General features: G+C 48.3%; 1 protein-coding gene across 3 annotated transcripts; it reads right to left on the bottom strand.

Moving 5' to 3' along the window:
• Positions 1-2,241: 2,241 nt before the first annotated feature.
• On the bottom strand, positions 2,242-17,004 carry lzts1 (leucine zipper, putative tumor suppressor 1). 3 transcript variants are annotated; one of them, XM_029163344.3, is made up of 9 exons: positions 16,738-17,003; positions 8,652-8,973; positions 8,429-8,557; positions 7,175-7,337; positions 6,688-7,079; positions 6,415-6,588; positions 6,179-6,310; positions 5,149-5,343; positions 2,242-4,858 (listed from the first exon to the last, which is right to left on the bottom strand). In XM_029163344.3, exons 2-9 carry the CDS (start codon positions 8,874-8,876, stop codon positions 4,337-4,339), a joined length of 1,932 nt encoding a protein of 643 aa, XP_029019177.1. In that variant the 5' UTR covers positions 8,877-8,973; positions 16,738-17,003; the 3' UTR covers positions 2,242-4,336. The 3 variants fall into 3 exon arrangements, with proteins under 3 accessions (XP_029019177.1, XP_029019179.1, XP_029019180.1); XM_029163346.3 differs by lacking the exon at positions 16,738-17,003 and adding an exon at positions 10,559-10,816; XM_029163347.3 differs by lacking the exon at positions 8,429-8,557 and having other exon boundaries at positions 16,738-17,004.
• Positions 17,005-19,544: the final 2,540 nt, after the last annotated feature.

Raw genomic sequence — 19,544 nt, 5'->3', positions numbered from 1 at the left:
ATTAAAAATCTAGCCCTCTACTTCTACTGACAATATCTTCAAACTGTTATCCGTCCTTTTTGGTCCTATGGATTCTCTTATAGATTTCTTTTTATTCCATGTTCAACTGTCCCTGCTAATTTCACTTGCTGATAATTGGCAACGCTTTAGAATAATAGAGCTGGATTGTGATGAATGGTAGAATTACTTACAAAGGAAGCTTCTTCCTGTGTGAGGGATAGAGTTAATTAACTAATTTTAAACGGTGGGGGTCTGAATTGGCATCAGTACAGCCCCCCATGAGCGGAATTTGACATACTCATAGAAACGGGGAGCCATAGGCAGTGCACCTGGGGGGTTGGGGAACCAGATGGTTTCCCAGCCAACCAGAAAGTCTCTAAAGACTGCAGGCCTGTTCACACGATGTACTGATGCCACCTCCTACACACACACACGCACGCACGCACGTACACACACACACACACACACACACACACACACACACACACACACACACACACACATGCACACGCACACACGCACACACAAACAAACACACTTGCACACAAACACTGTCTCCTATCCACCTTCTTTGCCATTTCAACTTGTCGGTAGCAAAGGGTTCAGCAGTGTGTGAGAACCCTTTGGGACTCCCTCCCCAATTACTTTGCTGACTGCAGAGCAGCACGGGGAATTGCTGAGAATGTGTTTGCTGTGGCTTGGTCTGCATGCAAGGCTCCAAATAAACCAATAAAAGTATGAAATACATGCCTGAATAACTAGCCCCATGATATTTTCTAGTGCCTAATTGCTTAGGGGTATGCCTGAAATATCGCGCATTTGAGTATGTGAGAGTGTAATAAGTAATGAATGCAAGGTAGAAACCGATACAGTGTTATTGACTCATCTATTATTTAATGGTATGGAATATTTATCATAATTTAAGAGGTAAATGAAGTGAAGTGCAAATTCCCATTTCACAGTATGGTTTTTCATTTGACCATATTTCAAATTGTGCATTAATTACGTCTGTTAGCGGTAAATATGCGCCAGAGATCCCCTTTTCATTCGTTGAACATACAAAACACATTATTAATGAATTCAAGCCCCTTTGTGCTTGACTGTCAGCCGATCAGGAGACTCACAGCAGGATATGAGAACATTATTACCATGTCTCTGCAGGGCAGGGCTAAATTATCACCCAGTGTCTTCTGATGGCTGCCTAACTGCTGTCCAATCACACTGAGACATCTGCTGGACCAAAATGTTTTATGTCCAGCTGGGTATATACAAAAAGTTGTTTATCGTAACCTTCCAAAAAAAATGCTGCTGCAACTGTAGATATTATTAAACAGAATGAAACATATGCTGCTTTAAATTATATTAGCGGTTCAGCTCCACTTGCCAAGCACTTGTTAGGTAGTTTTTATATGCACGGATTATGATCAGAATAAAAAAAAATAATGGCTGAGCAGCAGGCGACGACAGCTAAACCACAGGCTGCTGCACCAGAAGAACAAGAATAAGGTACGTTTCCAACCGCAGGCTGAAGTGACTTTGCACCCGCAGCCAGCCATTACAGCCGAGTAACCATTTCTCAAATCAGACTCAACCAGAGTCTGATTTCCAGTCACTAATGGCCAACAGGGGCAATAAAATGTCCTGCTGCCTTGCTGAATGAGGGCGAGCAATTACGTCAACAGCTTCGAAATCAAGCTGCCAAGACAGAGCAGTAGGTGAAGTCTCTTCATACAGAACGCTTTATGAAGCGAAATGAGGCCAGGGAATTAACAAATGCTCTCAATGGTATAAAAAGCAGAGCAGACTGGACAGTGAGGGCCCTTCAGACTAAGCTGTGCCAGAATGACAGCGCAGGAGACGATGCTGCCGTGAAGGTCAAAGAACTAGAAAGAGCTCTCAGCATTCAGGTGAATGAAAAGCGTGAGGCTGAGTCTCCGTTTGTCCGGGCGAGAGAGAACCTGGAAATTGGAAGGTCTCGGGTCTCAAAAAAAGACGTTCCACCTCGTACAGTAAGTGAACAGAAAGACTGTGAGTTTCCCGGTTGAACACGAACAGGAGCAAAATCGTGTTCAGGCGAAGCTCAAAATGCTGCTGTCTTTTGTTTTTCAAAAGCTACAAAGGTTTGATGTTTGAACTTTTGAACATTTGTCTATTAAATATTTCATGTATCATGTAATGTGATGAAAATTTAATAAATCACAGACCTCATATCAGTGCAGGAAAACATTCCAACACAGTATCGATGTTTCACTACAGCATGTTTATTGTACGTGATGTCTCTTATGTGATAGCATGGACAAAGAGCCCCCACTCCACCTCAGTCTCCAGTCACAGCGAGTTTGAATTTCTCGTTATCTCATCTGCGTGGTCGTTCCTTTCATATCAGTGACGGAGCCACATGCACCGACAATGGACCTTAATTTGATTTCAGTTTTGATCTGGTCCAATCAGCTGAGTTATGACAGAGGCTGAACTGGAAAGAGCTACAGAGGAAGGAAACGCCATCAAAGGGACAAAATTAGATAATTAGGTGGAGAGAAAAACAATCTTCCCATTGTCTAAGTCCAACAGAGGTAGAGGATGATAAAGAGTGATTGACAAAGAGAGCAGTTCAACACAGCTTTGAATATTAACAGCATTCATGTTTATTTTTGAGCCCAAATTCAGCATTGGCTTCCAAAGGTGAGCAATAAATAAATAAAAACCTGTAACGGACAACAGTTAGTCACAATGAGTTTCATTTTAATGTGGTGTGATTTGTTGATTCAGTGCTCAATATGAGGAGTTTCATTAACAGCACAATGCATATTAAAACCGTGGTGGTTTCTGCCCAAACGGTGGGCAGAAATGATTAATCAATGAGTTTGCTGTAAAATTCAAACGCCTGCTGCATTTTACTCTATTTCCATCTACACACACGAACTGGCTGTGCAAGTTACTCTACATTAGAAGCCGTATTTTCACATCCAACAAATTTCGCGACGTCCCGACTCGAGCACAATTTGGGCGCTTACTGGTTATTTGAGTGCCCACTGGTTACGGCTCTGGCCTGCTGCAGTGATCAGCGCGGCCGGCTGAGCGATCTCCGGCCGCCTCATTACGCACACCGCTGCATCTCTGACCAGAGCGGCGTGTGCTCACGCTGTATTTGAGCCCCCGACTACCGAACGAGTGGAGGCGCTGAAAGTTGTGTTTCACAAATGATCTCGCCCTTGTGGGGAGCGGAGAGCCTCCAAAACGGCGGGGCTGAAAGACTGGCTGCTTGTCTCACAGTGGAGCAGTGCCAGCGGTTTGTCACAAGGCCGGTGGAGAGATAAAACAGAGCAGAATGTTGCACTCCTTCCTTTAGTTCTATTATCTATTCCTGTTTAATCTCACTCCCTTAAACGCAAACGCCACAGTCTATTCTAAAATTGACATTTGTCCTTGAGATCTGTCCGAGCACCTGCATCTGTCCATTCCCTGCACGGCTCAAGCTCAGGAATCGCACTGTCCACTGATCCAGAGCTTTAATGCCCTCCTCATGTTTGTAGAAGGACCTGTAGTAAACTAATCCGGCCAATTAGATTACTGAGACGGCTACGACCACAGTCTGCCTGAACCAAAATGCAATTGTTCTGCCTGAACTTCATTACAGTCATTGCGTAAGTGGTATTAGGATTTTACATGACTGGACTGAAAGATAAAGGTTTATCAGAAGTGGAGAACAACAAAACTTACATTAGGGACGCAAAATAAGGTCTTATCTGCATCATATTCTGTGCTTATTGACTCAAATGATGCTTTCACTGTCAAACAAAACCATGTGCTGTTAGATGGATTTAAAGGTGGAAAACGTTACAGGATGTGGGAACAACCAACATTCAGTCGAGCTCTGCGCGTTGTTTGAAAAACATTTTCCATGCACAACCTCAGAACTATGCACGAGGGCAGGTCAATTAGACTGGTGATCGTGGGTCTCGGATCACGTGCTGCCATTAGAAACAAGTGTCCCTTATTGCCTAGCCTGTATTAATTAACAAGTGGTAGTTAAACTACAAAGTGATCCTGTTAGAAGTCATGTTAAAAAAATACAACCTATTCTCATTTTGAAGCTTAAATAACTTACTATTTACTTATGAACAAGTAGTAAATGTGTCGTAACAAAATACTATTCAGTTTCTTGTGACGTGGAGAACACGAGATGGAGCACGATCTATCATATAACTCATGCTGCCGATAGTGACTGAGCTCCTGTGGTCCGGATGCTGGGCGTGACATCGATGCACAAATACCTGGCGGGTAAAAAACCCCAAACAGCTGAAACTGACCCTAAGCATGCAAACGAGTGCTGGTACTAAATCTCCGTGGCGATAACATCGTCGTACGTCTGCAGCCCCGCGCTGAAGGGGGCGTCCAGGCCCAGCTCCGTCCGGTTCTCCAGCTCGGCCGTCAGCTCCTTCAGGATCCTCTCCAGGTCCTGGTTCTTCTTGTGCATGTGCAGGTAGCTGACCTGCAGCTGCTTCTGGTACTTGATGACCCTGTCCTTCTCCCTGTTCCACGTGGTCCTCTCCTGCTGGAAGCTGTGGGCCAGCCGCGCCCCCGCCTCCTTCTCCTCCCTCAGCTGCTGCTGCAGTCTCTCCACCTCCCTCTGCAGAGACGCCGTGGGGGCGCGCTCCTCGCCCTCCCCCTCGCCCTCCCCCTCCCCCTCGCGGCCCACGTGGGCGTGGGCCTCGGGATGCCCCGAGCGCTGCGGCCGGTGCTCTTTAGCCGCGGCCAGATCCTGTTTCATTGCCTCAACGTCTTTCTCCAGTTTGCCCACTTTCTCCCTCAGCAAATCAGCCTCATTCTTCTTGCGCTGGAGCTCATTTTGGCACACCTGCATGAGAATCAATGCAGGCGATAATTAGGAAAAATTATTTGTCTGATGCTAAAGGCATAATTATGGGTGTTCATAAAGCTTATTTATTAAGACTATGATTTAATGAGTCTGCTTATGCACAGACAGCAAAAACAGTCTGAAGGTCCCAACTGAGCGTAGCACATAATAGCAGGTACGCTGGATGAAAGAGCTTTCATGGTGTAAGCACCGTGTGGGCATTTTCTTCACACAGCTTCATTTGAACCCCTTTGTGCGGTGAATCACAGCCGCATAATCAGCGCGCTAACCTCAGCCTCGATGGTGCGGGAGCGCAGCTCGTCCTCGTGCTCTTTGTGCCGCTTCTCGAGCGTCTCCACCTTGGCCGCGTTTTCCTTCAGCGACGTCCTGAGGGCGACTATCTCGCTGAGCTTGTGGCTGACGTCTGCCTGGCAGTCTCTCAGTTGCTGCTTCAGCAGCGAGATCTCCCCCGTCTTCTGGCACACCTGCGTTCAGGAGGAGAAATGTGAAGTTTGTGTCGTTTATGATATGGGCATTCAAAAACACTTTTTGTCTAAAAACCATAAATATAAACATATAATAGATGTTAAATCTGGGCAAATTCTTCATCCGTATACAATCAGTTAAATCTTAATTTGAACATCTTTCACCACATGGAGGCAGTTCAAATGTAACTGTACAGTACTATCACTATTTAAAAAGTTGCTATGGCAACTGTGCTCCGAATAGTTGCCTATTATCCTAGACAGCAAACAAGAAACAACATGAAAATACATCAGCAGAATTTTTTTTCTGAGCAGCTTCATATTTAATCTTGAATTATTCTTTTTATTCTTGTGATAAATTATTCTTGGAAATTCTGTTTCAAACTTAATTCACCAGCTTTTTGCCCATCTATGATTTGTCCTGAGGAGGTAATATGCAGACGCCAACCAACATTGGCTTCTACGAGCGAAGTTCCCAGCCAGAATAAAAACACAACAGTGAGCTGAAAGGTGCTAAAAGGTTTCCTAGAGAAGCTGCAGCGTCGGTGATAACTCTCTGGGAGGCTTTTGAATTTCATGCACTGTTAATGTAGAACAGTTATTAGCTCGTCTGACAAATACGCAGGAGCCAAATGTGAGGCTGTAAATAAGTGGGAATGAAAACAGAGAATCTGTGATGCTGTTTATGAAGGTCCTGGAAGGTAAACGTGTTGATTTATGCGTTTCGCTTTTGCTGGTGGAGGTTGGCGATGCTTCTTCGCGGTTGTGTCGGACTACTCTGTGTGCGACACGCATTCAAACCCAACTTATGTAACGCACATGACTAATGACTCACCTCCCACTGAGTTTCCTCCAGCGTCGGAGCCAACTGTGTGCAGTTCGTTTCGTAAGACCTCAGTCTGAGCTCGACGACGTCTTTCTCTCGCGTCAGCTTGAGGACATCTGCTTGAAGCCTCTCCCTCTCCGCCTGCACAAGAGTCCATTTCGCACTAATTAGACCTTAAATACGCTGCGTGCGCACGTGCTGCATGTGTCGCGGGGTATTTTTAGCCGCTGCATTTATGACCTGACCTGGAGCTGGCCGACCTGGAGCTGGAGCGCCTGCTGGGTCTTCGCAGCCATTTGGGACACCTGCCGCAGCTTCGTGGAGCACCGCTGCTTCAGGCCCTCCATTTCCTCGGCACAGTAGCGCTGCCGGGTCTCAAACAGCTGGCAGGTGTCCGCTTCCTTCTCCTCGAAGCTCACCTGTCGCGAGGCAGAAGGGGCACAGTCGTCGGTTTACATACTGATGGGGTTGACCGCTCGTCACCAGGGGCTCCGCTGATGGTTTTTTTTTTTTGCTACCTGCAGCTCCTGGAGCTCCGTCTCCCTCTCCAGCAGCCTTTGTTCCAAACGCTCGATCAGCGACTCATCCGTGGTAATGGGCGACCGGACCCCCCCCGCGGTCTCGGACAGGGGGCTTGGCCCGTCTGCGGCGCGTGGGGACCCGGCGTCCCCGTTAGCGTTAGCCGCCACGGCGCCAGCGGCTAAAGCCGGCCTGGAGCTGCAGTCGAGGTTAGAGCTGTTCCCACTGACCCATGGAGGCAAATTGGGTAGCGCTCCCTTGCTGAGGCCGTTTGCAGGAGCTGAGCTGCCATCGCCGTGACTGACAGGGCCCGTGGAAGTGCTCAGACTACCGCTGGTGCTGTGGGTCGGCAGGCTAGACATAGAGTTACGCCCGGAATCAGACAGAGTCCCTGAAAGCAGAAGAGGTGACATTGCACTTTAGCGTAACTTCCGTCGCTTGTTGCTAAATAATCTCAGTTGTATTAATACGTTACTAGTTGGAGACCTGAGAAGGTGTCGTGCTTGTATTTAATGTCTGGGGTTTTGGCTTTCTCCCGAGGACAAAGGATGTGCTCCAGGCTATTGTGGCCTGTCTCCGTGGACGACATCCTCCTGGGAATCACAGGCTTGAAGGCAGTGGAACGGACCAGTGACTTCTCAGCAGAGGTCTAGGAGAGTGAAATGACACGCATTCAGCGGCGCGCTTCCTCATTTTTTTTTTTGTTTTGTTTTTGACTTCCAGCAGCACCTCTCAGCTGACAGCATGACAAAAAAGCCAGGTCTCTTGTACGTTTACGGAGAGTATAAAGAGCTGAGGATGAGCCGGATTGGGGGAAGTTGCGACTCACAATGACTGGCGCTGAGATAAAGAGCGCTTCGTGCGGGGATAGATTTACTTTTGCAGGCATGTCTTTTCATATTAGAAGCCGGAGGAGTGAAGCATGCGTAACGGCCTCGCTACAAGCTGGTATTAAAAAACCACACAGCGGTAGTTGCGAGTGAAATTCACTAGACTGTCTTAAAAAAAAAAAAAACTCATTTCAGAGATGAACTTATACTCCGCATGCCCCATCTGTGCTGTCCAAGAACATCACAGGCAGAACCACAGCGCCTCCGTCCTCCTCTCCTCCCCTCTGCATCCCACCTCTCTCCCCCGTGCGCTGTCTGAGACAAGATGAATAGCCTTTCTGTGCGATATTAATAAAATGAGCTACTGCTGAAATGTAAGAGGAAAAGCTTGTGAGCTCAGCATTCCTTCTCACTGACTTCATGACTGGGATGCCTTTTCTCATTTCTTTCTCTACCACTATCCCTCAAGTTCCCCTGCCCCTCGATCTATCTCCCTTCTCTCCTTTATTCTCCGCGTTGCCTGCTTTAAAGACGCCCCCCCCCCATGCGCTCCCTTCGCCCCCGAGGAAGAAAGAGCTATCGGAGGAGACTGGGTTTGTGTTCTGGGCACAGAAATGTCTTCTCTGAGAAGATCAAGGCGCTCTCAGGCCATTCATCTGGGTGGGGGGTGATTAATAAGCTGGGGAGGTTTAACACCGGTTATGAAGAATAGCTGCTACACCATATCTTCAAGCGAGAGTGTGTCTGTTGAACTTAATGTGTGCAGGGTGACTTCTGATAGACTGGATGAGAAACCAGTGCCTCCAGTCTAGTGAAGCGTGGCCACAGTAAATTTAAAGTGTTGGAGAATAGAGACATATAAAATAACAATGTAAAGCTCTGCTCGTTCCCCTCATCTGTAAATCTTTACCTTCTCTATTATGTTCCCTGACATGACCAGTAGTTTGGGCTCCGTGCGTCTCTCTGCTTCCCCATCTTTGCTCCCCTGCTCCTCCATCGATCCGCCGCGGCGGCACGCCGACCTCGCTCTATGGCTCACCTTGCACGAAACAGGGATGGACGCCGCTTTTATTTCTCGCCCGCTCAACCCCCCCAGCGGCGTTGTCTCGCGAACACGACGCCGGGAAACTCACCTTGATGTAAAAGAAATCCTCGCTCCGCCCCGAGTGGGCGAGGCGCCCGGAGGGGCGGGCGGCGGCCGAGGAGGCCTGGGCGAAGCCGCACCTCAGCAGGCCGTCCAGGCTGCAGCCGCCGCTCCGGCGCCGGTGACCCGCTGCTCTGCCGACGCGGTGCTCGGACGCCCGGCAGTGCTTGTTGGCGACGCTGGTCCCGTTGATGAGGCTGCTGACGCTGCCCATGGTCCCTCGGGCGCGGGTGAGCGCGGGACGGGGCCGGGGTCGTGGGGCGACGGAGTCACGCGGCGGCGGCGGGACGCCGCTCACGGTGAGGCTTCATCTGCGAAGGGACGAACGCGGAGAATGAAACAGACCTCATGCGCGGAGACGGAGACGCGCCACCGTTTAAACCGCCGCTCGGGGTTTATTACTATTGTCTGGAGCAGGTGTGATCACATTTGCAAAGCAAACAGAGTGGAAGAAACGGCCCAGCTTGGCCTGGTGCCTCGCTCTGAGCCTGGATTTATGGCCCCAACGTTGAATTTGACAAAGAACCCTTTGGGTGCCCTTCCTCTAAACAAACTGACAATTAGGCTACTTACTGCTGTCTGTCTGCTCAACACTTACACAACGCTATCAGCTGAGTAGCGCTGTTTAAACACTTCAAACCCACAGCCAAAGGCCGAATAATGCACTGATGGCAACAATACGACAGATTGGTGTACGCGTGTCCAGCTCTTCCTTGCATTGTGTACCAGGACATGCTCCCAGAGTCCCACATGCTCCCCAGTCGCTCTCCCCGCCTCCCTTATAACAGCAAGCAGACCACAGATGTTGCTAGTCGTGATCTCTAACCCACAGGGGAAGGTCCTGTTGATCGTGGCTCAGGGGCAAACGGCTCCACGCTGGCTGATGGGTCCCGTGTGCTCCCCTGACCACCTGCTCTTCAGCCGTTGAGCCTTTTATAGTGGCCGCAACACACGACACCGATGGCCTGTACAGTAGAGTAATACAGTGTGTGTCTGTTTAACAATGTCTATAGTGTCATTTCCTTGAGGCGTGTATACAAAAATGGTGATGTGTTTGTATGTATGAGTGGGTGCTCCCTCCAGAGACTGGGTTTCTTCCTGTCACCCACTGGTGTGGAGGCAAGGCCCCACTCACCTGCAGGTTCTATCATCCTTCTGGTGAATAATGTGTATGTGAGTGATTCTCTTTGGCTGCTGGTTGTATTACACACACACACACGCACACACACACACACACACACACACACACACACACACACACACACACACACACACACACACACACACACACACACACACACGCTCAACCTGTCCAGTCCTAAGGCTGACATTACATTGAAAATAAGCACAAAGGTCATCAATCAAGTTGTTTTCTCCGAAAAAGCGAAACTGAACAAAAAAGAAGCCACGAAAAACAAAACACGAGATGAAACATGTACAAAATAAACGTTTCATGATGAAGAGAATAATGAGAACATCAGAGGCTGACAGCAAAGGGAGACGGAGTAGCATGCACAGGAGAGTTTGATTGGTGGTTGTGGCGAAATGAAAGGCTGGCAGTGATAGTCAATTTAAAACGAATGCAGGAAAGAAAAGATAATCCTAAATTGCATGAAGGCTTTTAATCAGCGCAGAATTACACAGCCAGGTGCGTCAGTGCATCAATTTCTGTTTCATTTCAGAAACCATTCAAAACACACTATACAAAGTAAATATGTAATTATATATGATGTTGAACCGGTAAGAGCACCAGAACACAGTGAATATGATGTAAACTGTTGTGACTCTGCCTCTGAACGCCACTAAATCCCACCTCCAGCCCTCGCCATCGCTCTCGCACATTAGCATCCTCCACTGACACCGGACCGCAGTATTGAAACAATAGATTTTACTTACTGCCGGGTCAAATTAAGCATCCTTCCCTAGCGAGGCCTCCGCGGAGTGGTCCATCCAGTTCTGGAGCGGCCGAGCGGGCGGACGCGTGTGCACCAATGAGCCGGCGGCAAACAACAGAGCCCACTCCTACCACAGGCGCAGCCGGCAGGATGTCCCAACCGATCTGAGGAGGGGGGCGGGCCTTCGCTTTTCTAGTCGGCCCCGGCCCGGGCTTTGCATTGTAACTGACATGTAAATTCAGCTCCGTGTCGGGGGCGTGGGTGTCTTTTGGGACCCCCCCCCCCCCCCCCCCCCCCCCCCCCTCAGGGGGAACCGGTGTAGAACATGTGCTGCCACACAACTGGCGTGTGCCGCTCATGTGATTAACTCCCCGTCCTTCACAAAAGCTCTTTACACCCCAGCCGTGCCCCCCCCCCCCTCCTCCCCCCTCTCCCTTTCTCTCCCCGCTATCACCCGAGGACACCCCCCACTTGGGCATCAACTAACTGTGCAATAAGTATTCATCCTTCCCTCCCTCTCTCTCTCCCCCTCCCTTCCTCCATCGCTCGGCCCTGCACCCACCCTGAGCAAACAGCACTTTATCTGGAGGAGGAAAAAAGGCGCTTGCCCTCTCTCTCTCTTTTTGCTCTTTGTGTGTTGAAGTGTGCCGCTCTTTGTTTGGACCCTTGTGTTGCTGGTTGATGTATTCTCCCCCAACAGCCCAGGACCATATTTGAGTGTTAAATAAATGACTAGTCCTCACAATGAGAGGCTTGGAGAGCTCGGGTTTTCCAGTGATTTACCGCCATCCGTCCTCTCTGCTGTTTGTTCAGACGCGCGCGCTCGCTCTCCGAGACGCACTTCTCAACACAAAGAGCGCACAAGTCTCTCCGAGGCGGTTCAGCGTCCCGCCGAGCGCGCGCCGTTGACAAAACACCTTGTGGATGAAATACAATCGCACACCGTGACAGGAAAATATACAAGGCGCCGTGTTCCAAATGAAGAAACAACAACAGCAGAAGAAGTACGGCCTCCGAGCGCCGCCGCAGACAAAGCCAGTGTAAATCCTGCAGCCCATTCCTGTCACGGCCAACGGCATCCTTTATCCGGATGCGAGGTGGACCGACAGCTTTACCATGTATCTACAGATGAAACGCAGCTGATTCATTGATATCATCACGCGGAAATCAATAACGAAATGAGTTTGTGGAGCGCTAGCTAATAACAAAGCGTGGGAAGCCGCGTGACCCTCCGCTCTGATCTCCCACCGCAGACAGACTTGCACCCAGGTTTCCATCGTGTTACATCATTTTGTCTGAAACTTCTTATTACAAAGTGTTTCCCCCAAGTCTTTTGACACACTTAAGGAATAATACATGGCGCCCGCGCAAAATCTGCCGTAATCTTCCTCAGCAGAGGCGCTCGCTCGTCCTTTTAGCCGGCTGCCATTGTTCCTCCATTAGGCCCATTCAGGCCCCCGAGCCTGTTTGTCTGAGCTGTCCTTTCACTTTTATGCTCCCGCTCACCCGCATCTGAGAATTGGTCAATTTCACTTCAGTTTGATGCAATTCTTAGAATGATTAGGATTTTATTTACTGCTCCATGTTAATGAGCAGCGCTGGTACCTGATTGGCCGCTTGCTTTTTGTGACAGGACAAAAGAGTTTTTCTTTATTCTTCTGTGTGTGTGTGTGTGTGTGTGTGTGTGTGTGTGTGTGTGTGTGTGTGTGTGTGTGGGTGGGGAGGGTGTCGTCTTAGGATTTCGAGCCCCAGCTGACCTGTCTGACACAAAGCCTAGCCCTGCACAAAATCAAATAAGCCCCCCCTCCACCACCACCACCCCCTCCGCCCTGGAAACACGCACTGACATGGGTACTGTAGACACATACTCACGGAGCATGGCCAATCCATTAGCACAGCCAGTGGAAGACGGCAGCGTGCTATAAAGGTCCAGGATTTATACCTGTGTCACAATGAGCGTGACGCCCTGCTCTGTCCCACTGTATCAGCACGCTGCCACGCTGCCAGATGGCATCATCTTATTTCCCACTGTCTATATGTTAATTCTGAACAGATGCACGTGTAATCTATTATCTAGTTCACTAGGACTGTTTTTTTAGGTCAGTCTTGGACAGGTCATTGTTCTCAGTGGGTGATGTACCCTATGTTCTTATGGAACAAGTGATCCTGCGCTGGCCTTGATTTAACCTGGATTTTACTTTGTTATTCTGGAAAAGTACACTACAAAATGTATTTATTCAAGAATTTAGAAATGAAATGAGTTTTGAGTTTTTCAGTTTTATCTCATCTTTGTGTGTATTTATTTGGTGTAATGTGATGTTTTATTGCAATCATTTAAGTGTGCGTTTAGTCTCAGGCTTTAACACTACCCAAAGTTTTGATGTAGAGAAAACGTGTCCCTCCATCTTCCAATGCAAGATTTCTGTGTAAACATACTGTAGAGATCTACAGAAGGCCCCATATGAGTAAAGTTGTTTTGATGTATTAACTTATTTACTTTCAAGTATGCCATTTTCATCTTCACGTAGCTTGTGTATATATTGCATATCACATTATTAGTAAATCTTTCAGTATAAGTACCTATTTATGTTAAAATGAATGTCTGACATCCAAGACTTGAATTTATTACCGGACGGCAACCCTCTAAACAGCCGGCTGCCACGCTGTCATTACCATTTCCATAACATCAATCCTGATCAATATGCTCAGCTGTGTAGTAACTACAGGGCTCATTCTCTCTGGGAGACACAATAACATGCGGTAAAAGAAAGTAAAGCCAGACTTCTGCTGACCGTGCAGGACCAGAGCAGTATCCTGTCATCTGTTCACAGCCCTCAGCGGGGGTGGGGAATAGAACCATGGAATATTTAACAAAGCCCTGAAAATACCTTTAACATTGGGTCAATGTGAATCAGTCCTTATTGTACTTTTCCATCCTGTGAGTACTGGACACTAACCATAATCCTGCCAGCGTGATGTAACGCGTTAGATAACTGCTATTGATCCGTGCTTCACACAAGGCAACTGATGAGTCGCATGTAATGAAGCATTTCCCACCATCCCAGGCACGACACAGTCGAAATGGACGCCTCAAATTAAAACTAAAGCACGGAGGAGGAGAGGCAGCTCAGGCGGTGGAGTATATTTCCAGGGAACAGTGAGCTGATAGGTTGAGTCCATCTCTTTCTCCGTCATCCTCTGCGGCCACACACACACACACACACACACACACACACACACACACACACACACACACACACACACACACACACACACACACACACACACACTCGTACACTTCCCCACTGTGTCTTACTCACCGTGACTTGTGGGGATGAGTAATGTGGCCTCAAGCATAACATCAACTGGGAATGAAGCATGGGATAGAGACAGCAATCTATCTTTCACTTTCACTGCTAACACATCTATCTGCTCACCAGGCACGCACACGCACACATTCATGCTTACACATGCACAATGGCATCCAATAGCAGCTAATTGGGTAATCCTTTAGTGCATTGTAAAAGAGATTGAGCATGAATAGGGCTTCAATGCTGAAGAGCAGAATACCAGACACTCATTACTGGCCCAGAGCTGGAGTACCAGGCACGGAGGGAGAGACAGGAGCAGCGAGAGGGCCGACGAGGAGAGAGTGTGTGTTGTGTGTGCGAATGAATTTTGTACTGCGGAGCTATCGCTGCATTATGCATCGATAACTCCTGTATTGTCTGGGAAACACTTGATATCTCTTTTTAAAGTTTGAGGTTAGGGGTTTGTTGCAGGGAGGGAGTTTAAAGGCTGCGCAAAACACACTTTTCAAAAGAACGTCTCGTATAATCGCAGCCGAGCGGCCTGGTCTTTGATCTGAGAGCAGCGTTTACTGACATTACTGACAGACCCCCCCCTCGGTGAAGTCTGATTGCACTCATGCCATTATGTGCATCCAAATTAGACAACAGGTCAAGCAAACATTCACACAGTTTGGGTTTTGATACATACGGAAGTTGTTGGCACCGCTCACCGGGTTCCTGCAGACAACCACTTCTCCTGCAGTACCAGCATTTGCATAACCTCAGCAGCCAGACTATAAGGGAAATGTATTTTTAATGGAGTCTAAACGGGGCCTTTAACCCAGTGACGAGGATGGGGATTGATGCTTACGAACTTAAAGCGTCCTAAAATTAAATATCTAAAATGCCCTTTTATAAGTCTTTATTGAACTGCATCCAACCACGCAGGACTGATTATTGCCCCACAATATGTCTCTCCACCTCTCTGGAATGCTTCAGTCTCATGCGGTGGCTTGGAATCTGTCCAGAAACGGTTTTAAAGAGCTGTACGTGTCTTCAGTAAGACAGAGCAGATCACTGGCCAGCTCCATCGCAATGAAATATTTAATTCCAGGGCTTTTATCCCACTCTAAAAACAGCAAACGCAAATGTGCTGTAAAAAGTCAAAATATTTTTAGACATTTTTGAATTATGGCCCATCCATCGCAGTACGTGGGCATGTTACATTTTTCTTGTGCTGCCGCTCACTTGTTTTGAACAGACTGCGTCGGTGAATGAGATAAAAGCATTGTCGCGAGGGGAATGACAAGTGACGCGCCGTCGGACGACTTGGCTGCGGTGTCAGATCGCTGCTCGTGCAGTAATTGAACATTCGTCGAGGAGACACGCGGAGTCAAGGAGCTGTTGGCTTCGATTAAATACCCGTGCACGTGCATCTCTTCTGGTGGAGGAGAAGAATGGGGCTTTCCCACTGACCTTGCAAGCTGAAGACTGGGTGATAAAGTTATTCTGGCATCCTCCCATCGGCCTATCTGCTGGCATGGCGTGGGAGTAGGAGACGAGCCCATGAGCTCACTCCAAGGGGCCCATCTCATAAGCAGCAGAAACTGCATGCTATGAGCTTCAAAATAAAAGTCTGCTGCCCTTGTAATGTAAAAATGTTCCGTTTAAGGAAACTTGGGATGTTTCATTCAACACCGCAAACCGCCGCGTATGTATGTAAGACGCGTATGGCGAAACGTTTCGAACTTTGCCGCATCATCGTGAGCCGAGCTTGGCAGAGATGCTGCTGTGCGGCGCTTCCCTGATGCGGAGCTTTCACTCGTGAAATGATGGCGTATTTGGGTATCTGGGGCAGATATTTTAGGAAGCGTCTTCCCACCAGGTCGCGGGAGCTCAAATGGTTTGTCAAATGCCACAGATACGGAGCTAAGCCGCGCTAATCTGCGCGACAGAGCGCCAAGCGCTAAGGATGCACGGCGGCCAGAGAAGTCGCCATGTTTATAACGACATAAGGCTTTTTTGCAGTTCTGATCAGCGTGGATCTGGAAAGACGAGGAAGCTTCCTTTGTTTATTTCATCCCTCGGCTCCTTTAAACTTTGTTTCCCCTCACCGCACAAAAGAGCGGCGTCCAACGTGCCCGAACAGGCGCCTCAGACTTACCTGTTCACCATGTCACCTTGTCACCCGCGCGGCGGTCACAGTGCATACGTTACTGGAAGGGCCTGTCAGCTGAGAAAACGTGAGGTTGTGCAATGACGAATTATTGAGTTGTGTTTCCTCACACAAATGTGTTGCCATTAATTATAAGAAAGATAATGTTTCAACACAGTGGAGCCAGTTGGGTTAGAGAATCACAGGCTGGGATATCTAAGTGGCCACATTTAATTCATACTTAAAATACCTCTAACAACAGACTATGAGTCCAGTGCTACTCATTTTGTCAAAGTGTTGTGTACACTGTAACACTAAAAAAAGGGTTTCACGCCGCTCCCTGTTATTTCACGCTTCCCCTAAACAATGATTCGGCCACTAATGGCTGTGCTGAAAGTCAGGGCTGTGAGTGGCAGCGGCTCCATCCAGAGCTGGCAGGTCCTAAATCACACACGCGGTTTTACTTTGAAATTCAGCTTGCATAGAGAAAACAGGAAGAGCCTGTACTGCCTCCACGATGAGAAACTCGGCTTCGGGACTTGGAAGCCCGTAAACAACAGATGATCTAAAGTGGTGCTGAACTGAACTTAGCGTTGGACTTCCTACACACACACAGTCACATCTGTGCGTCTGCTGCCCAGGTTCCCTCCAGAACGAGCCCGTGCCGCCACTTACCCCCCCCCTCGTCACATCCGCTCCACGACCTCGGGTCGAGTCCAGCTAGAGGTGACTTACCTCTGTTACGGCCGACTTGCCCCCACGGTCACGCTCGCGGCCGCTGCTCTGACTCCCACAGACACTTGCTGGCGCTGCTGCCGGACGGAGGAAGAGTCGTGTCTTGCGGTTCCTGCTCTCCTCTCAGGGTTCTCGACAGGGTTCTTGACTCTCCCCTCGTCAACACCTGGCATGACGCAATCAGTTCGTCCCATCGCTCACAAACTGAGCATTGTCACATTCCTCCATAAACATGCTCCCTCTCTCTCTCTCTCTCTCTCCCTCTCTCTCTCCCTCTCTCTCTCTCTCTCTCTCTCTCTCTCTCTCTCTCTCTCTCTCTCTCTCTCTCCCCTCCCTCTCTTCTAAGTGCAGCTCCCTCCCACTCTCTTGTGCTCTCTGAACATCCAGCACTGCCTCCCACACTCCCTCCCTCCCTCCCTCCACCTCCCGTCTCTCTATTTCTCTTAAGTTTTGCAGTTTTTCTTCAGCATTCTCTCCTTTTCTCCTTTTCTTCTTGTGTGAATCCGCCTCTCTCCACCTGTCTCCTCTCACTCTTCACCTCCCTTCTCTCTGCCTTCCTCCCCCGTCTCCTGGCCTTATTCGCCGCCGTTCATATGAACTTACTTCCCTGCCTCACCCGTGCCCACGCGTCGTATCTGGACCCCGAATAGAATTGGATGTCAGTGCGTTTGATCAACTTTGGAAGTGTGAGGATTAAAGCAGTGCGAGTGTGCGATAAGCATGTGGACCTGTACAACCCGTGTGTGCACTTACATGCAAGTGGCTGCTGCTCCAGTGACTCATCTGTGCAGTTGTGCACAGCACAAGCAGCTCCAACCGACCCAGTCATGGCTCCTACTCACACGATGCTGGAGCGTCCACTGTGTTTGTGTGTGTGTGTGTGTTTTGATTTATTCATGTAACAGATGTGCTAAATAAATGATCAGTGCACAGTCACACGCCACCCTTTTACTGTGCGAGTCCATCGTTACGTCTTCCGGTTGTGGGTCTGTCCGTGCAGCTTTGTGTCGCTTCAGCGCTGTCGTCAACGTTTTTCTCGCGCAATTTACTCGTCCTTCGTCTTCCTCGACACAAAGCGTTTGACAGCCGCTGCATTGCGGTGAAAAAGATCACATGCACTGTCCTCTCCCACGATTATTGTAATAAAAATAAAGTTGGGAAGAAAAGCTGCGAATGATAAGTTCAGTGTTCAGTGTCTTTGCTGTCTGGGCATGTTTGGTGGGGATGTAATGACTATTCCTTGTCCTGGTGTGCCGTTTTCTCTTGAAATGATTTTCTCCCTTTAGTCTGGGTAATGATATGTAATCAGAAGCTGGGAAGACAGTCGGGGACGTTGCGAACACACTCAGCAGGTGCCGTGGATGTGGATGCGCGTGTGTGTTTGACACAACCGTGTAATTTTACTGACCGAGGCCCAGTTGAACAATCTCATTTTGATAGTTTTCCCCCTTTTTTATATCCTGGTTATTTCTGTGTGTCATTGAGAGCGTGAGTGATGCTGACAAATGTAGTGTGTCAAGTCAAGAGTCAGAGTGTGTGTGTGTGTGTGTGTGTGTGTGTGTGTGTGTGTGTGTGTGTGTGTGTGTGTGTGTGTGTGTGTGTGTGTGTGTGTGTGTGTGTGTGTGGGATCAGCTGTGTGGGGCCTCCAGCCACTCAACTTTGACCCGGGGTCAGTGTCCGGGGCCCACGGGGTCAACAGCACAATGCTGAGTCTTCGTATTCAACAAGGTATCGATCCTGCTCCATGTGTTTATTTGTGCGCGCCTGTGGGGCTGAGCGAAGATAAACAGGCAGATGGGGCCAGGCCAAGAAAAGGAGGCACGTTCTGGAAGAACAAATTTGACATAAAATCTAATCAATTTCTGCAGCCCGTTCCCAGGCTGACAGCCGCGCTGCTCCTTCAAGTACAGAAAACACCCAAAACAGAACTCAGCATGAGTAATCACACCGGTTCATTCACTTTGGCAGAAAACACAAACATGGCCTGATTGTTTTCCTGTAGTAGCCTCTTTAGAAGCCTGCTACAAGATTTATGTAACAGTGAGCGTGGAAACACAAACGCACACGCTGGAGAAAAAGATGATAAGGTACACAAAGGGTTAATAAGAGAAACAATAACCAAGCAAAGATACATTATATAGATAATTTAAACCTCGTCTACAGTAACTCATTACAAAACAACAAACCTCTTATAGGCTTCACACACACAACTTCGGAGACTCACACACAGGAAAAACACATGACCAGAGTATGATTTAAATGCAATATTTCAAATGTGAGCCGCTATGAATATTTAAAACGTGTATTCCACTCTGTTGCACGGAAAAATAACTTACAGCAAACTTACACGTTTGTTCTGCGACAAATAAGTAAAATATGAGCACGACTGAGCACGTGGCGCGTGCACCTTTTCTAAAACCCTCATCGGCGCCAGAGCAAGCACGCTTAATATCTTCCAGATAATGATTCATATATGGATGTGAAATGAGGGATGAGACACTTAGACATTTGTTTACAATATACTTTAATTGAACTTTATTCTATGACTATTTTGCTGAGGGTAATGTCTTTAATACTTCCAAGAGAGATTAAAGCACAATTACCTGACGTCCTTTCAGGGAGGATTTCATAATGCTAATCGGCAGTAATAAATGAAAGTCAAAGCTCTTTGCACAGGAAGGACTCATTTGGGTCATAAACAGGGAGCAACGACATTGATGCTCCGGTTTAATTACAGTGAACTACTCCCCGGTGCTCCTTCTATCTCTCTAATAGCGCTTCCGCCGCTGTCTGGAACTGTTTGTGGA

The sequence above is a fragment of the Betta splendens genome, chromosome 9 (genome assembly GCF_900634795.4).
Source record: "Betta splendens chromosome 9, fBetSpl5.4, whole genome shotgun sequence".
In the NCBI taxonomy this organism is placed as follows: Eukaryota; Metazoa; Chordata; class Actinopteri; order Anabantiformes; family Osphronemidae; genus Betta; species Betta splendens.
The sequence above is the reverse complement of the archived record's forward strand: the minus strand, read 5'-3'. Positions and strand labels throughout refer to the sequence as shown.